At 41.9% G+C, this 23,266-nt stretch overlaps 1 protein-coding gene across 3 annotated transcripts; it reads left to right on the top strand.

Annotated features, from left to right (window-relative positions):
• Positions 1–3,972: 3,972 nt before the first annotated feature.
• Positions 3,973–16,897, top strand: LOC115167361 (consortin). Of its 3 annotated transcripts, XM_029721768.1 has the most exons (12): positions 3,973–4,238; positions 5,613–5,800; positions 5,892–6,098; positions 6,973–7,070; positions 8,458–8,488; positions 10,743–10,829; positions 10,988–11,102; positions 13,255–13,276; positions 13,389–13,482; positions 13,988–14,439; positions 15,126–15,270; positions 15,586–16,897. In XM_029721768.1, exons 3-12 carry the CDS (start codon positions 6,011–6,013, stop codon positions 15,792–15,794), a joined length of 1,341 nt encoding a protein of 446 aa, XP_029577628.1. In that variant the 5' UTR covers positions 3,973–4,238; positions 5,613–5,800; positions 5,892–6,010; the 3' UTR covers positions 15,795–16,897. The 3 variants fall into 3 exon arrangements, with proteins under 3 accessions (XP_029577628.1, XP_029577708.1, XP_029577783.1); XM_029721848.1 differs by having other exon boundaries at positions 3,973–4,266; positions 5,613–6,098; XM_029721923.1 differs by having other exon boundaries at positions 5,616–6,098.
• Positions 16,898–23,266: the final 6,369 nt, after the last annotated feature.

Raw genomic sequence — 23,266 nt, forward strand, 5'->3', positions numbered from 1 at the left:
CCAACACAAACTACTGTTTTAAACACTAGTTGGAGAAGGGTGACAAAACACTACCACAGTAAACAAGAGTAACAGTAGTTTTCCATTGACCCAGGTTTATTTGACAAAAGCAACGTTGCAACTTGTGTAGGGTAACGTGGGGTAACTAGCCCCCCCCCCAAGAACAATTGCTGGCACAAAAAAAGCAGAGTTTGCTATTTAAAAGAAAGAGTTATGTGGATGATGGTAATGGTTAGGCAAACAAACTGTGAAGGAAAATAAGTGGCTAGAGTTTACACATTTTTAGTTATTTAATGAAATGTTGTTCATAGAAAAGGGATGTTTTTCCCAAGTACCGGAGTAATTACCCCACGAAACTTTAATGGAAACGGCAGATAAAGGATGCATTTTCTAAAGATTGACCATGCTTCCATCAACAGTTTTTATGTGAGTAAAGTCACCGCATATAAAAATAATCAGGACAGCTGTGATGGAAACAGAAAGTATGTGTACAATTTTATAAATGGCGACAGACAATTTGTTCGTTCGACATGGTGGGATCTTTTTGTGTCGGTGGTAAAATTAATTAGGCAAGAAATGGAGGTTTTAATGATGGTTATTATATCAATGTATGATAAAGTGTTTCGCCTTTATGTGCAAATATTGATTTAATAACTGTCATATCCAAGTAAACTTGGAGTCACGCGATGATGTGGTGTGTGGTCCTCCCACTACGACTCAGGAAACCATGCAGTTTATTAGGCTACAGATGAAATAAACTATGATGAACTTCACAGGGGGGGAAAGTGCAAGCTGGTGATCAGCTTGATGCTCCTTTCTAATAAATATCGAGGGTCTTATTCTGGTGACATAATGATCATTGATTGGCTGCCGTTTGACAAATAAAAATGATTTTAGACCATAATAATGTCAAGTTGTTGGCTAAAATGCACGTGCCAATACCAGAGTGGGTACATTCATTATATCAGTGGTCCCCAAACTGTATGGCGCGTGGGGGGGTCCCCAAACTGTGTGGCGTGTGGGGGGGTCCCCAAACTGTGTGGCGTGTGGGGGTCCCTAAACTGTGTGGCGTGTGGGGGGGTCCCCAAACTGTGTGGCGTGTGGGGGTCCCTAAACTGTGTGGCGTGTGGGGGGTCCCCAAACTGTGTGGCGCGTGGGTGGTCCCCAAACTGTGTGGCGTGTGGGGGGGGGGTTCCCAAACTGTGTGGCGCGTGGGGGGTCCTCAAACTGTGTGGCGCGTGGGGGTCCCCAAACTGTGTGGCGTGTGCCCTCTAGGGAGGGTGGGGCGTGAGGGGTAGGCAGGCAAAATGAAAAAATCATAAAAAAGGAAGTCAGTCTTACTGTTAAAAGTTGTACTAGTAGAATGCACAAGGTGCCATTTTGAAATGGGGTTTTCCTCTTGTCATATCAGTCATTGTATACTGTACCTTAGAGAGCTATTGATAACTTGCCAGAAATGTCCAGATCAACTAGCCCATGTCAGCTAATGTTTTTTATCCCACAGATTTTGTTGTAATGTTTGAGTCACTCAAATATCACATGAATGCACATTAGACATGGCAAAATGTATACAATTGAATGATAATGAGCTTTAAAATTGCTAAAAGTTCTTTGTACCCCAAGACAAAATGTGTAGAATTGCAGGAAATAAGCTTTAAACCTGCAACATTTTCTCTCCACCAATGAACAGTGCTTGTTCCCATAGAAATGGCCATAGAATATTCCCCAATGCTGGTAGGGGGGCCTGAATAAAAAAGTTTGGGAACCCGTGCACTATATAATGCAAAATGTTTTATGACAAAACCGTCAGTAGAGTTGACACTCCAACATACATACACACTTACACACAACACACACACATACATATTGACTACACACACACACACACACACACACACACACACACACACACACACACACACACACACACACACATAGAGACACTTTCACTCTTCACATATGCTGCTGCTACTCTGTTTATTATCTATCCTGATTGCCTAATCACTTTTGCCTAGTCACACCCTACCTACATGTACATATTATCTCAATTACTTCAACTACCTCGTACCCCTGCACATTGACTCAGTACTGGTTCTTCTTGTATAAAACCTCGTTATTGTTTTTATTGTGTTATTATTGCCTTTTTTATTTAGGCGTGACATTTTGATAACAATGTGAAACTCTCTAGGATAAGGTGGCTTTATTCAATATATTCGCCTGTATTTAACATCCGAAAATAAAGTGCTAATTAGTTGCTTATGTGGCAATCAGAAACAACTACTGTACAAATGCCATGCTGATCTGGATTAGACTGCCGAATTGAGGCAAAGGACAGAATCTCAGGATTAACTTTCTAATGTTAGCTAAATTTAGTAATGAATAATTGGCAACATTTCTTTAAATGGACAATTTTGTGAACTGTCTTGTGCAAGTTTTAAATTGACACAATACCTGTTAGCAAAGATGTCAGCTAGAGATGATGTGCAGGAGCTTGCAGGGATTTGTAGTCTTGCATGATGTCTATTTTGATGCTAATTAGCATTTTTGAATCTGAGAGTAAATAAAGCCAAATATATTGATAAAAGTCACCTTGTCCGAGAGATATTTACATGGTTATCAAAAAATCATGTCAGGGTAAACCTACACGAAACACAGCCCTTATTTTTAGTGTTTCAAATATAACCTATGGGAAAAATGAATGGTGGAAAAACGATTGGAAACATTTCCATGTTTGACCGCTAGGTTTTATGGGTATTAAGACCTCCTTTTGTGGTGCTCTATTGTATTTGCGGAATGTGATTAGATTTTTAGCAAAAAGCAATTTCTCAAGCAAGAATTTTGCTAGCACTGTCTGGGAGTGGTCTGAGCGGGAAACTGAAAACTAGCTTTATTGGCAGAGAGGTTTGGAACTATCTTTCTTATTGGTCAAATAACTAATTCACCAGGCAGGCCAAAAGGCCATCCCACCAAAACAGGCTGAAATTTCAGGCGTCTTTTCAAACAGCTCTTAAACCAAAAGGGTATTATTATAATTTTCACAATTTCACAATATTATTCCAACCTGTTAGTGTGGATATATAGATAAAACACAGGAACATCATGTTTTTTGGCAGGGCTGGGCCTTTAAGGTACATTACTGTAACATGATGCAACAGCTTAGCCATTAGCTGCTGTCACTACGGCTGTTTTCCAGTGTGAAGGTAATGTGGATTCCCAGTCAGCCAGAGTTCACTTCTAAAGGTAGCCCATTACAAAGTCAGACCCCCCCCACACACACAGATCGCTCCCCGTTCCAGCCTTCTTCTCTTTCTGCTCTACTTCACCGTCATTTAGGACTCATTTGAAATCTCCACGAAAATAACAATGCAGATGTGAACAGGGCAACTATATCTAGAAAGGACAGACATACAGTATGATGAGGGTCATTCAAAGGGTTAATACTCCTGAGCTGCCTGTATTGGATGTGCCACCACTTTGTCACAAAGGATTCTCCTCGTATCCCTCTACACTGTGACTGTTGGATTTCACATTTTGAATCACCAATTCTAGAAATATTGTCTACATATACACAGACGAAGGCTATGCATCTTTTTAAATAGTAAATTACTCATGGGATTCTTCAAATACATTTTGACCATTTAATTAGAATGGAAAACTGCACGTGCATATAGGAGTAGGCTAGAACACTGACTCAGTTACTTTACTAATGATACACCAGTGCAATATCAAGTGTCAGATATTGAATAAGCTTTCCATGAGAATGATGCCAAAGCTCTCTAATATATATTGTTATATACGGTTTCCAAGGAGATGCCTTTTACACAATACTTTCCCACATGTTGTAAATACTGGGCAAAAAAACAACACATACAAGCCCATATAAATACATTCCTCTAGTTACAGTAACTGCAGGCCAATCGGTGAGCGAAATAAGAGTTCAGCCAGAAGATGTCCCCATTGCCTCCGTTGTACAATAAAATCATATATTTTGCAATGAGGAGCTGCAACAGAAATGTCCCGGATTAGATCGTAAACAACCTTGGATCCGCAGAGAACATCGTTTTAGTTGCCAGATTATAAAAATCACTACCCACGGTGACACTCACGATGATAGCATCATGTGCATTTACAACATCGCGGTCAGAATAGAAGGGATTGAGTTGTATGACCGTTGATGACCGTTCCGGTGATTGTCACCCACGAATCTGCTATCTACCGCGGGACATTATATTGCATGTGTGAGTACGCATACATCCGCGTGATGAGGTAGCCTACCACAGTTTGTACTGTTGTTATCATTGAGTGCTCTTCGGGTATAATTATGACAGCATGTTAGCCCATAAAGCTATAGCCTAAATATTGCATTAATGGCTTTTTGAATCTGCAACGTTTATTGGACTAGTCTGAAATGTTTGATCTTCATTGCCGAATAATAAACATGACATTGTTTATTAGTTGAGAATATATACTGTAAATTGCCTATTGTAGCGCATGAATCCTTTTTATTACTGTTACTGTGTAGACTTAAACAGTATTTACATGAATTGAAACAACAGGAAAGGCTTGGACTGATCATTTCGACTACACCGAGCAGAACACGCACTTGAAAGCAGAACGCTTCAGCTTCAGCATCAATTCTTCGCTATTGGTTGGCGACATAAAGTAACCTTCATTTAAATACATGGTCCTGTAAACGTCACAAAAGGAAAGTACACATGACTACAAGAAAAATAACCCAATAAGACCAAATAGACCTCTGAAATGACAACATTTCTGTTACATATATTACTCTAAATACCAAAAAGGTTCATTGTAATCAGTAGTCTTGTCAGTTTCAGGTTGGATGATACAAACATGGTTGAGAAACGGTGTGCAAATGTTCTGTGAGTTTTGTCACTTTAACTCTATGTAAGAGCTATGGGTAATGCTCAGTCACAGTGGTTTGATAATAGGAGGGTAAAGGCCAGCCACTACTACACAGTAGATAGGATTCACACCATATGAGTCACAGTCCTCCTTGCTCTAAGCTGTGTTCTAACTGACATTCTATTTTCTAGTTCTATGTTCTAAACCCGCTCACATCCACATGACTGTGAACATGGCACCACGTGTTCCGAGCTGACACTCTGTGCATTCCATCCATACTCTGGTCATTCATTCAAGCATACATGTAGGCTAGATCTTATGATGGAGGTTGTTTATTAAACACTGTGTCAACTGTCTCTCTCTCTCTCTGTGTGTGTGCAGGGCCGGTTTACATCCTATTCTACACATTTTGCCATGGAGAAAGAGAGACATTTGCACAGTTTTAAAGCTAATTCCCTGCAGTTCTACACATGTTGCCATTGCTTATGATGTGTTCATATGCAATCTGGGGGGCCCCCGACCTCCAGGTGGCCCCAACATACACAAAATAATCTTGGTTCGGGGTCAGGCTTGTAACACAAAGAGTTCTCTCAGAAGAGATTCACTCAGCAAAATAACTAGCATTTCACTCCTACTCTTCTGCACATTGAGTTTTCTCACTAACTCAAGTAGGAGTGCAGTCAGTAAGGAAATAATGCAGTTTATCTCTGGCTGATACTAACACTATAACATCTGTTTATATCCAGCAGGGTGTTGAAGAGGAGAGGAATAAGCTCCTTGGTGAGCTGCTCAAGGGTTTCCGAGGATCAGGGAGAGCCCCAAACAACCCCAACAAGAAGACCAGAATACAAAGAGATGAAATAATAGACCTTATCCACTCACTGATGATACAACCTTCTACTCATACTTTCCCAACTGCAACAACAACAAACTGGTAAACCTAGAACATTTTATTAAGCTGACGTAAAGCTCTTGGAGTTTTCTGTGACCCATAGAGTAATCCTGAACCAAATCAATGTCTCTAGCCAGAATCCAATACGAGTAAGTGGCAACCCTAAAGCAGCCAGCCACGTCCCTCCTGTGGGCCCCGACCCACCGTTTGGGAACCACTGAGTTGGAGGAGAACAACAGCGTGAAGGAGAGGATGGGTAACAAGAGCACCAGCCCCTCCAGAGACCCAGACACTGAGACGACTCCGAGAGAGGAGAGAAACAACACTGGAACTGCCTCAGGTAGCATAGCACTCCGCATATAGCACACCTCTCGTTCAGTACTGTATGTGTAGTATATCTGGGTCACCTACCTAAAGCTGTTTCAAAAGACAAGAACAAATTGTATCTTTGCTACTAGAGCATTAGAATGTCCTTACTCTTTATAGCTGCCATGATAACACCTTAAGAGTAGCCTCAAAATGTAAAATCTAACAGATTATTTTAAAATGTTACACCTATTCATTCTACTGCATACCTTTTAAAATGTTACAGCTATTCATTCTACTGCATACCTTTTAAAATGTTACAGCTATTCATTCTACTGCATACCTTTTAAAATGTTACAGCTATTCATTCTACTGCATACCTTTTAAAATGTTACAGCTATTCATTCTACTGCATACCTTTTAAAATGTTACAGCTATTCATTCTACTGCATACCTTTTAAAATGTTACAGCTATTCATTCTACTGCATACCTTTTAAAATGTTACAGCTATTCATTCTACTGCATACCTTTTAAAATGTTACAGCTATTCATTCTACTAAATACCTTTTAAAATGTTACAGCTATTCATTCTACTGCATGCCTTTTTAAAATGTTACACCTATTCATTCTACTGCATACCTTTTAAAATGTTACACCTATTCATTCTACTGCATACCTTTTAAAATGTTACAGCTATTCATTCTACTGCATACCTTTTAAAATGTTACAGCTATTCATTCTACTAAATACCTTTTAAAATGTTACAGCTATTCATTCTACTGCATACCTTTTAAAATGTTACACCTATTCATTCTACTGCATACCTTTTAAAATGTTACACCTATTCATTCTACAGCATCTCTATTCATCAACTTTGTATTGCACATGACATTGTGTGTGCTTTCAGGAAGTGGTCCCCCAGGCCCCAGCCCTGACCTGCTAGCCTCACTACAGTCACTGGGAGAACACAATGACCACACACTGCTGCCACAGTCTCTACACCAGGTGTGTGTGTGTGTGTGTGTGTGTGTGTGTGTGTGTGTGTGTGTGTGTGTGTGTGTGTGTGTGTGTGTGTGTGTGTGTGTTTTCACCCTCACACAGTCCCCTGTGTTCTGGTCCTCTGTGGATTGGTTGTGTTTTGTACCATCCTCTTCTGTCACCTATTTCTTGCCACTGAAACATCTTGCCTTTCCGTTCTGTTTTGTTTTCGTTTGTAGGGAGAATAAATCAAGCTTTAAGAAATGTAATCATTACATTTGACATTTTAGTCATTTAGCAGATGCTCTTATCCAGAGTGATTTACAGTTAGTGCATTCATCTAAAGATAGCAAGGTGAGACAACAACATGTAATCGTTTCCCTCATTAAAGTAATCAGCAAATTCACTGCCAGTAGGACAAGACAAGCACATTTTTAAAGGTACTCCTTGGGATTCATTTCAGATACTCTTTGATGCCTTTTCTCTGTACACTGTTCTAATCTTATTCTGTCACTGTGTTGTCCCCCATAGTACTGTAATAGCCTTGTAGTTGTTTTTCTTTCTTTGCCAATTCTGGTCATCATGGAACAAAGAGCCAGCTATGATTTAGACGCCCCATAGAAAGGACCGGCAACACTGATACACTAAGGGCTGGGTCTCAAATGGCACTCTATTCCCTACATATGGTCATTCCATATGGGCCCTGGTCAAAAGTAGCGTTCTATACAGGGAACAGGGTGCCAATTGGGACGGGCCTCTTATACACTGATACAGAAGAAAGAGTTGCTCTGTGATCAGACTGGTACAGTTCAGTGGAGCATTGGCAAAATAACAGACCAAGAGAAGTAAACTCGTTGTAAACAGACGTTGGCCTCTATGGGAAATCTCATGGCATCTGGAGTATGTGTGTGGCTCTACAGAGTTGAGGCAGGGACGGGCAAAGTTGTTTTGAGTTCTGCTGCGCGTCATGTTATAAGTGAATCTGACACACAATGGCTTGTTATTTACCACGTGACATCTGAGTCCCATCTTGAGTCTTTTTTCCCTATACCTTCCAATACTTCATTACCAAGCACGAGAATATCTATTCTAGAGTCTGCAGCTAAAGCAAGCACACCATTTTTCTTCAGCAAAAAAACTTTGTAATAAAATAGTTTAATTTAGAAAGTAAATTATTTTATCTAGTTTATGTATTTCTTTATGTAACATATTGAGAACACATTATATTTTTAAGTAAAGCCCTGACATACAAATCTGATTCTGAGTGAGCAGGTCGGTTTGTAATGTTTTTTTCCCCTCTCTCTCAATTCAATTTCAATTTAAGGACTTTATTGGCATGTGAAACATATGTTAACATTGCCAAATGTTAACTCTTTCTTTCTCTCTTGCTCTCTCTCTGTCTCGTTCGTCACAGATAGCAGAGGCCTACTCCCTGGATGAGGACTGTATCCTTGCCATCACATTGCTAATACTTATCTCCACTATGTCTTTTGTTTTAATGGAGCTGTTGAATTGCAGTGTATTTCTTTCGAAACTTTGGGAACTGTAGTGACAGTGATTTATGATGTCACTCTGGGAACTGTAGTGACAGTGATTTATGATGTCACTCTGGGGACTGTGGTGACACTGATTTATGATGTCACTCTGGGGACTGTGGTGACACTGATTTATGATGTCACTCTGGGAACTGTAGTGACACTGATTTATGATGTCACTCTGGGGACGGTGGTGACAGTGATTTATGATGTCACTCTGGGGACTGTGGTGACAGTGATTTAGGATGTCACTCTGGGGACTGTGGTGACAGTGATTTAGGATGTCACTCTGGGGACTGTGGTGCCAGTGATTTATGATGTCACTCTGGGGACTGTGGTGACAGTGATTTATGATGTCACTCTGGGGACTGTGGTGACAGTGATTTATGATGTCACTCTGGGGACTGTGGTGCCAGTGATTTATGATGTCACTCTGGGGACTGTGGTAACAGTGATTTATGATGTCACTCTGGGAACTGTGGTGACAGTGATTTATGATGTCACTCTGGGAACTGTGGTGACAGTATTTATAATGTTACTTTAAGATCCATTCAACTGACTGAAGGAAAGGAAGCATTTTTTTTGCAGTGTTTCCTAATCTCTCGTGGACAGATTCTCGTGGAGAGACGAAACTGCGAGAATCTGTCAAGACAACGTAGAACTATGTGATTATGAGCAGCAGCAGTTCCTGGTTTTGGGTTTTCTTCATTGATTATTTGAACGAATCAGGATTGGGCCAAGGTGGTGCTTGTGCAGTGATTTCCCAGCAGATGATAAACAGTTTCTACTAGATTGTCACGACTTCCGCCGAAGTCGGTCCCTCTCCTTGTTCGGGCGGTGTTTGGCGGTCGACGCCACCGACCTTCTAGCCATCGCTGATTCATTTTTCATTTTCCATTGGTTTTGTCTTGTCTTACATCACACCTGGTTCCAATCTCATAAATTACATGTTGTGTATTTAACCCTCTGTTTCCCCTCATGTCCTTGTCGGTGATTGGTTGTTTCTTTGTATGTGATGTGCAAGTTATGTTCTGGTGCGCGACGGGTTTTGTACCTACTTTTATTATTTTGTATATTTTGGTTTTCAGAGTTTTGTGAGCACTTATTAAACGACTCCGTTTATACCAAGTTCGTTCTGCTGCGCCTGGCTTCCTGCCACCAGCACGCACCCATTACATGGATTCCACAGACACAAAGTCAAAATTGGCTATATTGTAAAAATTCCTAAAAACAACAGTCTCTTTTGGCCTATAAACACAGGTGAAATTAGCTGAAGGAAGGGGTTTGGCCTAGAATTTCCATTTGAGAGGGAGGAGACTTCGCTTCCTTCCTTTGCACAAAGGTTATCACAATTGTTAACTGCATTTTCCCCAGAAGTCAAATAGGAAATGACAAACGTTCGCGAGAGAATTTGACCTCTGGGTAACCAAGATAACGTGTTTCCAGATGTGCTGGGCAGAGCGGAATATGATGTTTAGTTTCTGAGTTTCTATAGGTGGGGTATTTTCGTGTGTGGCGAGGTCGTTAGTATTTGGCATGTTCTGTCATGGGTGGATTTCCCTTGGTCCCTTGCAGTCTGTTTCCTCTGGAGTCTACTAGCTGGAGTCTACTCTGTCGCCCTGTTTGTAATGTTACCATGGTAACTGGGCCCCGTGGTGTAGAGAGATTTGTGTGTGGATGTGAAAGGTTTGTGTCTGCGTCCAGAGACATAGTGTGCGTCTCAAATGGCACCCTATTCCCTAAGATGCAACCATAGTGGTGGTTGATTTTTGGGAGGATTGGGTGTGGAAGTTCTGGGGAGAGAAAAGGGTTCTACTGGAAGTAATCCAATTCATCCCCCCCCCCACCACACACACACACTGAGAGTAAAACACAGTCAACTGCAAAATAATAAAGTACATATTCTGGTCAAATATTTTTTTCTTGAGCAGCAGAACATGTCCTGGAGTAGCTTTAAAATTCCAGTATTTATTTATATTGTCATCCATTTTCTGAATTGTGCAGCAGCTCAGTGATGTCATCATCAAAACACCAGATGCTGTATATATTTGTCAGAAGTTTGTTAATATGATCCTGTGTTTTGAATCCCAGAGTTGACAGCCTCAGGGACAGCTGTTATTGGCTGTTGGGGTATCTGGTTTCCTTAGCTGCTAATGGCTATCAGACCAGTGGGCGGTGCAGTTCCTGCAGCTGGAGAAACTGTACCATGAGCGCCTCCTGTCCAACCTTGCCGCCCTGCAGGAGGACTGGGGTACTGCACTCTACTCCACACATCTGTTCTGTCACTGCAGCCTGAACCCATCACTGACAAAATATAACCCTGTCATTCTTCCAATTGCACTGTGTGTGTGTGTGTGTGTGTGTGTGTGTGTGTGTTAATGATAACCTGTGTGTCCTGTGTGCTTTCAGAGAGCCAGTGGAGAGAGCGTAACAGAGTAGCAGAGAGCACCTTCCCAGCTGAGACCAACAGCACTGGACAGGAACACATAGAAATTCTGAGCCAGATCTGCAGGACGCACCAGAGGTGAGATAGATACTTACTGATGTGTTATGGTGCTGTTCTAGAACTGGGACTAAATGCAAAATCACTTGGACAGTTAGTTGCAGCAGTGGTACTGATTGTGTCAGTAGAAGGGAAAGAAAATCAAGCCTATTTACTTTAGTTTGTCACAGTCTGTCACCACCCACAATACTACCGCTCCATACAGGGATCAAAGGAATTTGAACAACAACCACTGTCTGCATTTAAATGTATATTTTCATTAATACATGATTTATTAGCTAAAGTCATAATATGTGCGATCATACCCTATGTTTGAACGTTGACCATAAGCATCCCACGCTAGTGGTTCTTGTCTAGACATGAAACCACACCTTAATTAACTAATGCTCATTTAATTTACTTACTTACTCTACTAAGCTGTAGACTCAGATATGTTTTCAGTCACAAAACCCCGCCCATATCTCTTGGTAAGTTAGTAGGGTCGTTCCATAAAATGAGTGGCTTTTTGCGTCCCTTTGGTATTTCAAGTAGACATTGTGCACAAATATAGCATTTTTGAAGCCTGTGTTATTAAATGAAGTGCCCTTTAATATAGATCTTTTGGAAAATTCGATAAATCTGACTTTGATATGAATAAAGACTTGCTAAAGTGCCAAAATTGTCCCTCTGTGCATCCTATGTGACTTTTAGGAAGATTTTAACCCATGTAACCCCAACATTTCTCCAAGTTTTCACCATCATTGTAAAGCCCTAGTCATTTCTGAAGATAATTAAGTTCAACCCTCTTACGTGAACTGAACTATCTTTTTAATATCGTGAAACTCTTCCTTTTTAAATGTATTTTTTTCTAAAGAAATGTTGAACATCTAATCATAGTGTAAAAGCAGGTGAGCTGGTTCTACTCTTTTTGACCATTTCCTGGTGTTTTGTGGTGGAAAACTGAGCGGGTCGAGCAGAACACGTCAACCCTGTTACCCAGAGATAGACAGGCTAGACATTTTTTCAAAATGTTTTTGTTTTTTATGAAGCTTGCATTCAATTGCCCCTCCCTGTTGCACACGACAAGCACAAGGGGATTTATGGCTGGTTTACAGTAAGATGCCCCTCCCTGTTGCACACGACAAGCACATGGGGATTTATGGCTGGTTTACAGTAAGATGACATTGGGGATTTATGGCTGGTTTACAGTAAGATGATAAGCACATGGGGATTTATGGCTGGTTTACAGTAAGATGACAAGCACATGGGGATTTATGGCTGGTTTACAGTAAGATGACAAGCACATGGGGATTTATGGCTGGTTTACAGTAAGATGACAAGCACATGGGGATTTATGGCTGGTTTACAGTAAGATGACAAGCACATGGGGATTTATGGCTGGTTTACAGTAAGATGACAAGCACATGGGGATTTATGGCTGGTTTACAGTAAGATGACAAGCACATGGGGATTTATGGCTGGTTTACAGTAAGATGACATTGGGGATTTATGGCTGGTTTACAGTAAGATGACATTGGGGATTTATGGCTGGTTTACAGTAAGATGACAAGCACATGGGGATTTATGGCTGGTTTACAGTAAGATGACATTGGGGATTTATGGCTGGTTTACAGTAAGATGACATTGGGGATTTATGGCTGGTTTACAGTAAGATGACATTGGGGATTTATGGCTGGTTTACAGTAAGATGACAAGCACATGGGGATTTATGGCTGGTTTACAGTAAGATGACATTGGGGATTTATGGCTGGTTTACAGTAAGATGACATTGGGGATTTATGGCTGGTTTACAGTAAGATGACATTGGGGATTTATGGCTGGTTTACAGTAAGATGACATTGGGGATTTATGGCTGGTTTACAGTAAGATGACATTGTCACCCCAGTTACTTTATTTTTTGAGAAGGGAAAATGTGTTTTTTATTCAAACTCTTTTTATGAGTTACACTACTGAAAAGACACCTAATTGGTTGAACGACCCAGTAGCTTGTGGTAGATTGATTCAGCTGGATGCCAGACACCAACTTACTGTAGTGGCCTCCGGTCATGTTAGCTTTAACATTTTTAAATCAAATGGCTTCAAAACATCAGTTTACCCAATCTGACTCTCTCTGACTCTGACTTCTCTCTCTCTCTCTCTCTCTCTCGCTCTCTCTCTCTCTTTCTCGTAATAGACCAATGCTTAGTGCGGAAATGGTATGAAAATACATACACTACACACCATCATTTTGATCATGTTTCTTAGTCCATCACATAAGATGAGTATTTTTGTGGTATGACATTCATGATAGAGCTGTTTATTTTCCAGAGCATGGCAGACACGGTGCTGAAAGACAGCCACAACACCAGGGGGCAGTGTGATGGGAGAGAGAAAGAAAGGTCACCATCCCATCATGGAAAAGGTCAACACAAAACCCATCAGATGAATTCCTAAATCAATATTATAGTAGGCCACTTAGCCTAGAGATGTGAATACGAGGTTGATGATATTGTCCTCTTTGTTCACTGGAAAGCCTCAGAGTGTAGTTTGGTTCTAATCAATAAGGGCTCATAAAATGGAATCTGATGCCAGATGATGCTTCCGTACTGTCTCAGCTATATCTACAGTACTTTTAGTGTGTGTGTGTCTGGGAAGCTATGTGTTTAGTAGTACTGTAATCGATCTGCTGATCATCTCCTGTTCATCTGCTCTTTGTTCACCGTTCGTTCGTCGCGGTGTGTTTGAGGGACCACCCTTCCGGTGGCCGTCTAACTGATAACATTTTTGAGTGATTCTACATGTAGAACCGGTTTGCACTCGGTTTGTAAATTACGTCCGACACTCTGTTCAGAGGTTCTGAGTACTCTTGGCTGGCAAACGCTACCGGTGTGTCCGTGCTTTAAGCAACACTTCTCTTGTCTCTGCAGTCAGAGTCAACAACCCTGTAAGACAGAGTGAGGAGGATGTTAAGGAGACCACGTCAACAGGAGCTGTCCCTGACATGGCTGAGGAGGAGGAGCGGGGAGGAGAGGAGGAGGATGTTAAGGAGACCACGTCAACAGGAGCTGTCCCTGACATGGCTGAGGAGGAGGAGGGAGGAGAGGAGGAGCGGGGAGGAGAGGAGGAGGATGTTAAGGAGACCACGTCAACAGGAGCTGTCCCTGACATGGCTGAGGAGGAGGGGGGAGGAGAGGAGGAGCGGGGAGGAGAGGAGGAGGGAGAGCAAGGAAAGGAAGAGTTGGAGGAGGAAGGGCAGGGGATGAATGAAGAGGAGGTCTTTGAGGAGAGTCCAGAAGAGGAGGTGCAGGTGGTGGAGTGGCCAGCGGGGGTTCCCCAAGCATCAGCCAAAGACCTGGACAAACTGTCTCAAGTGGAGGAGGTGAGGAAACACTGAGACATTAACGGCCTCATGTTTACCACCTTATCTCGCTGTCTCTCTCTTCTCTCTGTCTCTTCTCTCTCAGTCTCTGCCTGTTCTCTCTGTCTCTGTCTCTTGTTTGGGAGGGGACACACATTTTGGATTGACACACAGCCCTGGACAGGCTCAAGGGAGCCCAGAGAAGTCTTGGCAGAGGAGCTGGGTCTGTAATCGGAGTTGGCTGTGTTTGTTACTTCATTCCATGTGCTGTGCCACACCAAGCGACGTGGCCATGGGTGGAACTCAGTAAGATTTGAGGACAGGACACAGAGGCTATGATGTCATTAAAGGGCCACAATAGACGCCTGTAGAAAAAATAGCTCACATACAGGTCCTGCTAAATAAATCAGTCAATGGTTGTGACAATGACGTCCTCAAATGACAAAACATTATAACCTTTTTTAGACCTTGAACTTGAATACAGTTTGCATTTCCTGCAACAACAGGGTGATCAAATCCTACATCTGTCCATCATTGCAGTTTGTTGTGCAAACATACACATCATTTCACCTCTAGGTGGCCCTATTGAGCTGGTCAAATGTAGCTCTCTATATAGGGAACATGGTGCCATTTCAGATATAGCCTGGGATTTTCCATCTATTCCCTGTAATAATAGCTCTGACTCCCAGCACTCTGCTCCCCTCCAGAGCTCCTCAGCAGACGGCCTGGTGTCCATTCTAAAGAGGAGGAGGGCATCGTTAGATGGCCTGCCCCCTGAGGGTCCCGATGCAGCCAAACACAACTCCAAACGCAAGGTGCACTTCAGCCAGCCAGAGGACGGCATGGAACCAGGTATGGATCAGCCAAAAACAACCTCTGTCTTCTCATACACATGTTTTAGTGGACGCTCTTATCCAGAGCGACTAACAGTAGTGAGTGTATATATTTACATACTGGTCCCCTGTGGGAATCAAACCCACAAACCTGGTGTTGCAAGCACCATGCCCCCCCCCACACACACACAGTCTATACAAGCTATACGTATTATAAATTAATACAAATATAATGACATTGTAATAACACCTCATACCATCTGTGTACACCATCTGCACCACGCACCATTATCTTGTTCAAAATATTAATTAGTATGTTTTTTTATCTGTGCAGACGAGGTGGGCGGAGACTCGTGTTTAATCCTGCTGTTGTTGTGCCTGGTAACCGTGGTGATCAGTCTGGGCGGGACGGCTCTGTACTGCACCCTAGAGGACACATACAGTAGCATCTGCATTGATTTCTCTCACAACATAGACTTTTACATTGTGCACGTACAACACTTCCTGGATAGGCTCAGACACTGGATGCCCATACGATCATAGTCAGGACTTAGTCTACTGCTGCAGTCAGGACATACAGTCAGAACATACAGTCACTTACTGCTTCAGTCAGGACATACAGTCACTTACTGCTGCAGTCAGTACATACAGTCAGGACATACAGTCACTTACTGCTGCAGTCAGTACATACAGTCAGGACATACAGTCACTTACTGCTGCAGTCAGTACATACAGTCACTTACTGCTGCAGTCAGTACATACAGTCAGGACATACAGTCACTTACTGCTGCAGTCAGTACATACAGTCAGGACATACAGTCACTTACTGCTGCAGTCAGTACATACAGTCAGGACATACAGTCACTTACTGCTGCAGTCAGTACATACAGTCAGGACATACAGTCACTTACTGCTGCAGTCAGGACATACAGTCAGGACATACAGTCACTTACTGCTGCAGTCAGTACATACAGTCAGGACATACAGTCACTTACTGCTGCAGTCGGTACATACAGTCACTTACCTACTGCTGCAGATGATATAGACTCAGTAGCACACTGTAGCAGTCTATGGACTAAACATACAGAAGAACCTACCTACTGTAGCAGTCTATGGACTAAACATACAGAAGAACCTACCTACTGTAGCAGTCTATGGACTAAACATACAGAAGAACCTACCTACTGTAGCAGTCTATGGACTAAACATACAGAAGAACCTACCTACTGTAGCAGTCTATGGACTAAACATACAGAAGAACCTACCTACTGTAGCAGTCTATGGACTAAACATACAGAAGAACCTACCTACTGTAGCAGTCTATGGACTAAACATACAGAAGAACCTACCTACTGTAGCAGTCTATGGACTAAACATACAGAAGAACCTACCTACTGTAGCAGTCTATGGACTAAACATACAGAAGAACCTACCTACTGTAGCAGTCAAGGTCATAAGGTCATTGATGTTCTGTGGAAGGGCCTGAAATAGAGACTGAACGGGCTTATGATCATTGACCCAACAGGAGACAAAGTTACAGACGTTTTTACCGACTGACATTTCAGATGCAGTCCAAACGGTTTCCAGAACACTGCCTCCCATCTTGTTTTTAACCTCTTGTTTTAACTTGTGGATGCTACAAAAAAGAGCTCCCAAAACCACAGAGGAACAAAGCAAAGCATTGTAAAGTACAGGTAACTGCCAAAATAAAGGAAACACCAACATAAAGCATCTTAATAGGGCATTGGGTTACCACGAGCCGCCAGAACAGCTTCAATACACCTTGGCATAGATTCTACAAGTGTCTGGAACTCTGTTGGAGGAATGCAACACCATTCTTCCACAAGACATTGTTTGGTGTTTTGTTGATGGTGGTGGAAAACACTCCAGAATCTCCCATAAGTGTTCAATTTGGAGAGCTCTGGAGACTGACAGACAGACAGACAGACAGACAGACAGACAGACAGACAGACAGACAGACAGACAGACAGACAGACAGACAGACAGACAGACAGACAGATGGGATGTTAATTGCTTAATTAACTCAGGAACCACACTTGTGTGGAAGCACCTGCTGTCAATATACTTTGTATCCCTCACACACACACACACACACACACTTTAAACTCCCTATGCTCCTTTGAGACCGTTTTTTCAAAGTTACTTAGATCCCAAAATAGTGGGAACGGCATTTTTATACATGACCCTAAGCATGATGGGAAGTTAATTGCTTAATTAACTCAGGAACCACACCTGTGTGGAAGCACCTCCTGTCAATATACTTTGTATCCCTCATTTACTCAAGTATTTCCTTTATTTTGGTAGTTACCTGTATATTCCAGTTGGAATTTTTTAGGAGAAAATATGTTTATCTGAATTTGTAAAGATGTTTATCTGAACAACAGATACAATTCGATAAACAGTAAATATGTTTATCTGGATTTGAGAGCCTCATAGTAAAACTTGGGGTACATATGCTATTAAAAAAAAAGACTTGTTGGGGATTGAAAGGACACTTCCTCCTCGACTTGTTGCCTCGAGTCCTTGACTTGTCTCCTTGACTCCTTGACTTGTCATATGTAGGCTACATGTTGTACATTTTGCAGATGTTTTTGGAGTCTTGGGTTTGGAATTACTCTTACATTCCTCTGAAGGAACTCACGGTTGTTGACCACTGCAAATGAAAGTCCACATTTGTGAAGAACGGCTCTCTGGAAATGGCACATTGTAAAGTCATTTGCAGATAACCGAGTAACGATATCAGTACAAATATGCATGATAGATACTGTATGTATGGCTCTTGGTATGACAATATGAACAAAGGTCAATGTTCGTACAGCAATGCATTTTAATGTAGTCATGACATTCAGTGCTGTACGGATTACTCAACATCTCAGGCACTTTTGTCTAGTTGTGCTGCTCATGTATCCGTACAGCCCTTAATGTCCTTTATTTGTATTTTATTCTATGAGTCTATTTTAATGTATTCAATACAAATCCATTCCCCTGCTTTCATAAATAGACGTTGTTTACGTATATCTACTGTACATCAAGGATCTCCAAATCAGAGATCTAGTGGGTGTGCAGGCTTTCATTCCAGCCCAGCAGTAACACCTGATTCTGCTAACTGTGGTCCAATCTGAGGACTATATTGCAGGGCTGGATAAAAATCATGCACACACATCATGCTCTCCAGGACCAGAGTTGGAGAACCCTGTTCTAGACCCAGTATCTCTCCAGAACCAGAGTTGGAGAACCCTGATCTAAACCCAGTATCTCTCCAGGACCAGAGTTGGAGAACCCTGTTCTAGACCCAGTATCTCTCCAGGACCAGAGTTGGAGAACCCTGATCTAAACCCAGTAGATCTCCAGGACCAGAGTTGGAGAACCCTGATCTAAACCCAGTAGATCTCCAGAACCAGAGTTGGAGAACCCTGATCTAAACCCAGTAGATCTCCAGAACCAGAGTTGGAGAACCCTGATCTAAACCCAGTAGATCTCCAGGACCAGAGTTGGAGAACCCTGATCTAAACCCAGTAGATCTCCAGAACCAGAGTTGGAGAACCCTGATCTAAACCCAGTAGATCTCCAGGACCAGAGTTGGAGAACCCTGATCTAAACCCAGTAGATCTCCAGGACCAGAGTTGGAGAACCCTGATCTAAACCCAGTAGATCTCCAGAACCAGAGTTGGAGAACCCTGATCTAAACCCAGTAGATCTCCAGGACCAGAGTTGGAGAACCCTGATCTAAACCCAGTAGATCTCCAGGACCAGAGTTGGAGAACCCTGATCTAAACCCAGTAGATCTCCAGGACACACAGTGCTTCGTTGACTGACAGTTGTGTTCTCCGGCTGGTTCAGACAGCACAGAGAGCACACACAAATCTGTGTTGGACATCAGACAGGAAGTCCCAGTTTACCATTGGAATGTCCCAGACTTCTGTTCTATCTATTGCCTCTGACATTGTTGTCTTTGGTCAATGTCTTATTTTCTCTCTTCATGCTCTCTAAATGGCTGTGGTTGAGTAATGTCAATGAATGTTGCCTCTAATTTTCACTGTATGTTGTTTACTATTGTGTTGCATCATGCAATCCATGTTTATATGTTGCAGTATTTTTGATGACTTGTTTTCTCAATGGAATATAAATGATATCAAGAAAACTTGGTATGTTGATGCTATTTTACAGTTCACACTGGTATGAGTTGTGCAACGTTGTAGCCTACACACGTTGCCTCCACTCAATATGTAATATCACCAACTGGCCACAAGATGTCTCAGTAAACCATGAAACCCAACCAGCCACTATGAATATAGAAAAATATCAATGTAGTATTAATTATACTGCATACTATTAAGCTTTGGACTACAGCTCAGTCGACTCAAACAAGATTGCTGCGTAGCTTATATGTTTTCAGACAAAGTTTGAGTTATTTCAGATTATGCCTACCCATGTGGTGTAGTATTTCATTCTGGCTATATTCCGCCTACCATTGTAGTAATACCAAATGCATTGGTTGACATTATAGTAGTTGCATTGGTTGACATCACAACACAAGTCAATACTAGGGGCGTTTTACAGTAGTCTGCCCTCCCCCAGATCCATTTACACATTGCACTGAGTACATTAGGCTACAGTAAATAGGCATTAGTGCACAATGTTGACTGTAACCTCTGCCAGGCCGGACAACATTATCATATTCGGAGCCTCTGGTTTTAACAGGCAGTTTGTGATGGAAGAGGCTCAGAGCGCCGAAGATCCCAGTGGGTCTCTGAAATGGGCCTTGGCTGGACAGAGCAGACAGTGGCTGGAGGGAGGTCTGAACCAAGCCTCCAAGAGTGACGCTCCATACGTGTTGTACACTAGCCTAACCAGAAAAGAGAAGCAAGTGTATACTACCTGCTTCCAGTAAAATAAAGATGTTATGTAAAGCATGGTTTGACTAGGCTACTATATAATGATTTACAGCGGCAACGGTTTCAGTTGCCTTCGAACGACTAGGCACACGCAGTAGTTGTTCTCTACGAGTAAACAACAACACTACTTAATATTTAAACACTAAATGGGTGCATACTGCAGTTTAATCCCAGTTGGTGTTATAACTGTATGTGATTTATAATGACTAAGTCTGAATAAATGAATGTATGGATGAATTAATAAATAAACCAATTACTTTATGAATGAATACTGATCCCACTGCCTTGTGACTCAACAGTGCAAACTGGTCTTACAACGCAAATGTTTCCAAACTGTATGATCAGTCTAAATGCTTATTTTATTAAGCTACTATGATTCACTGTAAATGTGGGTGTTTTAACCAGTTGATGCATTCAGGACAACTTTGATCTCAGTTTCCAGGTAAGCCAGAGCTATTAAAGGACTGAAGTTGAAATAATCATGGCTGATGTTTCCGAAGCAGACTCATGGGCCACCGTGCCAACAAGGACTGGTTGTTCTCAACTGTGTGGGGCCAGTTATAATGAGTGTTGTTGTTGAGACCTGGGAAGAAGGAGGCGTCTGGTTGGCCTCTCACAGCTGTGGGCCTGAGTTGTCATTCGTCCAGCCTCCCAAGGTACTCCTGTCCCCAATGATAATTGGAAAACTGTCGCTGCGCATTGAGCTTGTTAGGAATATGCTGACTGTGTAGCTGTGTCCTGGGTACTGCAGTACATTATAGTAGACTGCTCTATCAGTATGTATGGACCATAATAATATGTTGGCAAAAGCAAAGATATGGGAATTATATAAGGAGATGATGATATACTTTTGACTTTTGATAAGGTGATGACGAGTTGATGATTATCGCACACACGCACACACACACACACACACACACACGTACACATAGTGCAACAATGAAAGCAGGTGATACTCGTGACTGGTGACTTGCAGGCACCAAGGCCCAGCGTGATGACTCAATCACAATTTATGACATTGTTTTGATGTCTGAGCATCACCTCGGGGTCACCACTTACTGTAGTGGGGTATTATTGGATATATATGATATTATAAATATCTCACATGCGACCCGGAATAAGACTATGCAATTAGCCTATTCAAATGTTTATCTGACTCCATAAAGATGATTTAGCATTATGCAAGAGACCATAGTTAAGTTACACTAATAGGCTATCAAGAAATGTCGGGGAATGGAATTCTGAATACAAGTGTATTTAATTACTTTGTAAAATGAATGGTTACATTCACAAGGCAGAAAGCTTAAGCTACTAAGCATTAATACAGGCATTAATAAAGGCATTATTCTAAGCATGATAAGAGAGGGAGAGAGAGAGTGCCATGGCCCATAGCTCATGGGAGAGAGCGAGTGTAGGTATCTCACCAGCACAGATCAGGAACAAAAAAGAGAAAGAGACAATGAACCTAAGACCCTTTTATAACATCTGAGTTGTTTGCATTCAAAATCTGAGTAGTTGACCAATAGCATTCGTGTAAAATGAACCTTGGATCAGATATCAGAACTACAGACCTGTAAAGACAACAGAACCTTTGCTACCTAGAGGTGTGACGGGGGTTGGTGAGATCAACACAGAGAAGGCTAAATTCCCGAACACAACACAGAAGAATCTGAGCATACAATTGATGAGAGCCACTTCTTGGGCTGGGCCACACACACACCGATACCCCTATTAACTCCAAATCTTATTGAGTCCCCTTTTCTTGTCTCCCCAGTACAGTTTATGGTGAGTCAGTGGTCAGGGCCTGTATAGACTTCAGTGGAGAACCTCAGGTAGAGTATCGTTATACAACACCATCATTTCAACTGTCCGTTTTTATGGTTCTATTAGCTGCCTTTACTAGCCCTCAGAACCTGGTTCTTTTCTAGGTTTCTTCCTTGGTTCCTGCCTTTCTAGGGAGTTTTTCCTAGCCACCGTGCTTCTACATTGCTTGCTGTTTGGGGTTATAGGCTGGGTTTCTGTACAGCACTTTGTGACATCTGCTGATGTAAAAAGGGCTTTATTCATTTGTTGGTTTGATTGATAGCCTCTAACACCAACCTAGTTTTATTACTGTCTATGAAAGGTATCACACTTCACAAAGACAAGGACAGTATGAGCTTTATGCAACATAGTCTGGTTAAAAGTCATTTGGTCAAAAGTAGTGCACTATATAGGAAGTATGGTGCTGTTTGGGACGCATTCCATATCTCTCTACCAGATCGATTGGCATAGTGTTTGTATGGTAGTGTTGTGTTACGGTCCATAGTTCCTGGAGAGAATGCAGCTGGATCACCTCAGCAGAGCGGTGTGATTGGCAGCTGTGGATTTGACTCCATACCAGCTGACATGAGCTTCCTGTACACCAGGGACCAGTTTAAAGGTAGAGAGCTGCACTGTTAGCTGTGTTCGTGAATGTTTATAGAGAACAACACAGTTGTTTGTGTCTGTGTGTTTGTACCGGCAGCCGTCTGTGAAGAATTGCTCTTGACATTGCATTTCAGGCTCTTTTTTAATACTGGTGTTTTTCCTGTTATCTATTATGAATTACAGCACCATTTTGGCAAACAAGATGTTTTTGTTTTTAGCTGCATTTCAAACAGGCACTATGAACTCACTGCATCAGTATTCTTGTTGGTTTCCAATGAGGTTTCTATCTGTGTACTAGTTCAGTCTTTCCTTCAGTAAAGAACACATAATAACCCTGTGTCATATCTGTTTACAGGAACACTGACAGCTTTGCGGTAGACAGCTCTCACTTCCTGTTTCCCACAGATCCATTATGGGAAATGTAGTCTTACATTAAAGTATTTAAAGTTCACTTAAAAATCAAAGCTTGTAAGATGTTTTTAGATCTAATGTTGAGATGAGTCCAAGGTTCACATCATATTTTGGAGATCCAGCTATTTGCCTGAAGGAAAACGAACTATAGGCACCGTCTATTTCATCATTTCATTCGACACAACAAATGGCATGGGATGTGGTCTCATAAACCACTTTTGAGGTCTGAACATATCAGCCAATCTTTTGTTTAGGGGTGGACTATGCCTTAAAAATATG

Source organism: Salmo trutta, chromosome 1 (genome assembly GCF_901001165.1).
Source record: "Salmo trutta chromosome 1, fSalTru1.1, whole genome shotgun sequence".
Lineage (NCBI taxonomy): Eukaryota > Metazoa > Chordata > Actinopteri > Salmoniformes > Salmonidae > Salmo > Salmo trutta.

Coding starts and splice junctions, on each gene's coding strand:
- LOC115167361 (XM_029721848.1), top strand. CDS start 6,011: ATGGGTAACAAGAGCACCAGCCCCTCCAGAGACCCAGACACTGAGACG. Junction 6,099..6,972: donor CAACACTGGAACTGCCTCAG/GTAGCATAGCAC, acceptor GTGTGCTTTCAG/GAAGTGGTCCCCCAGGCCCC. Junction 11,103..13,254: donor ATCTGCAGGACGCACCAGAG/GTGAGATAGATA, acceptor TTCTCGTAATAG/ACCAATGCTTAGTGCGGAAA.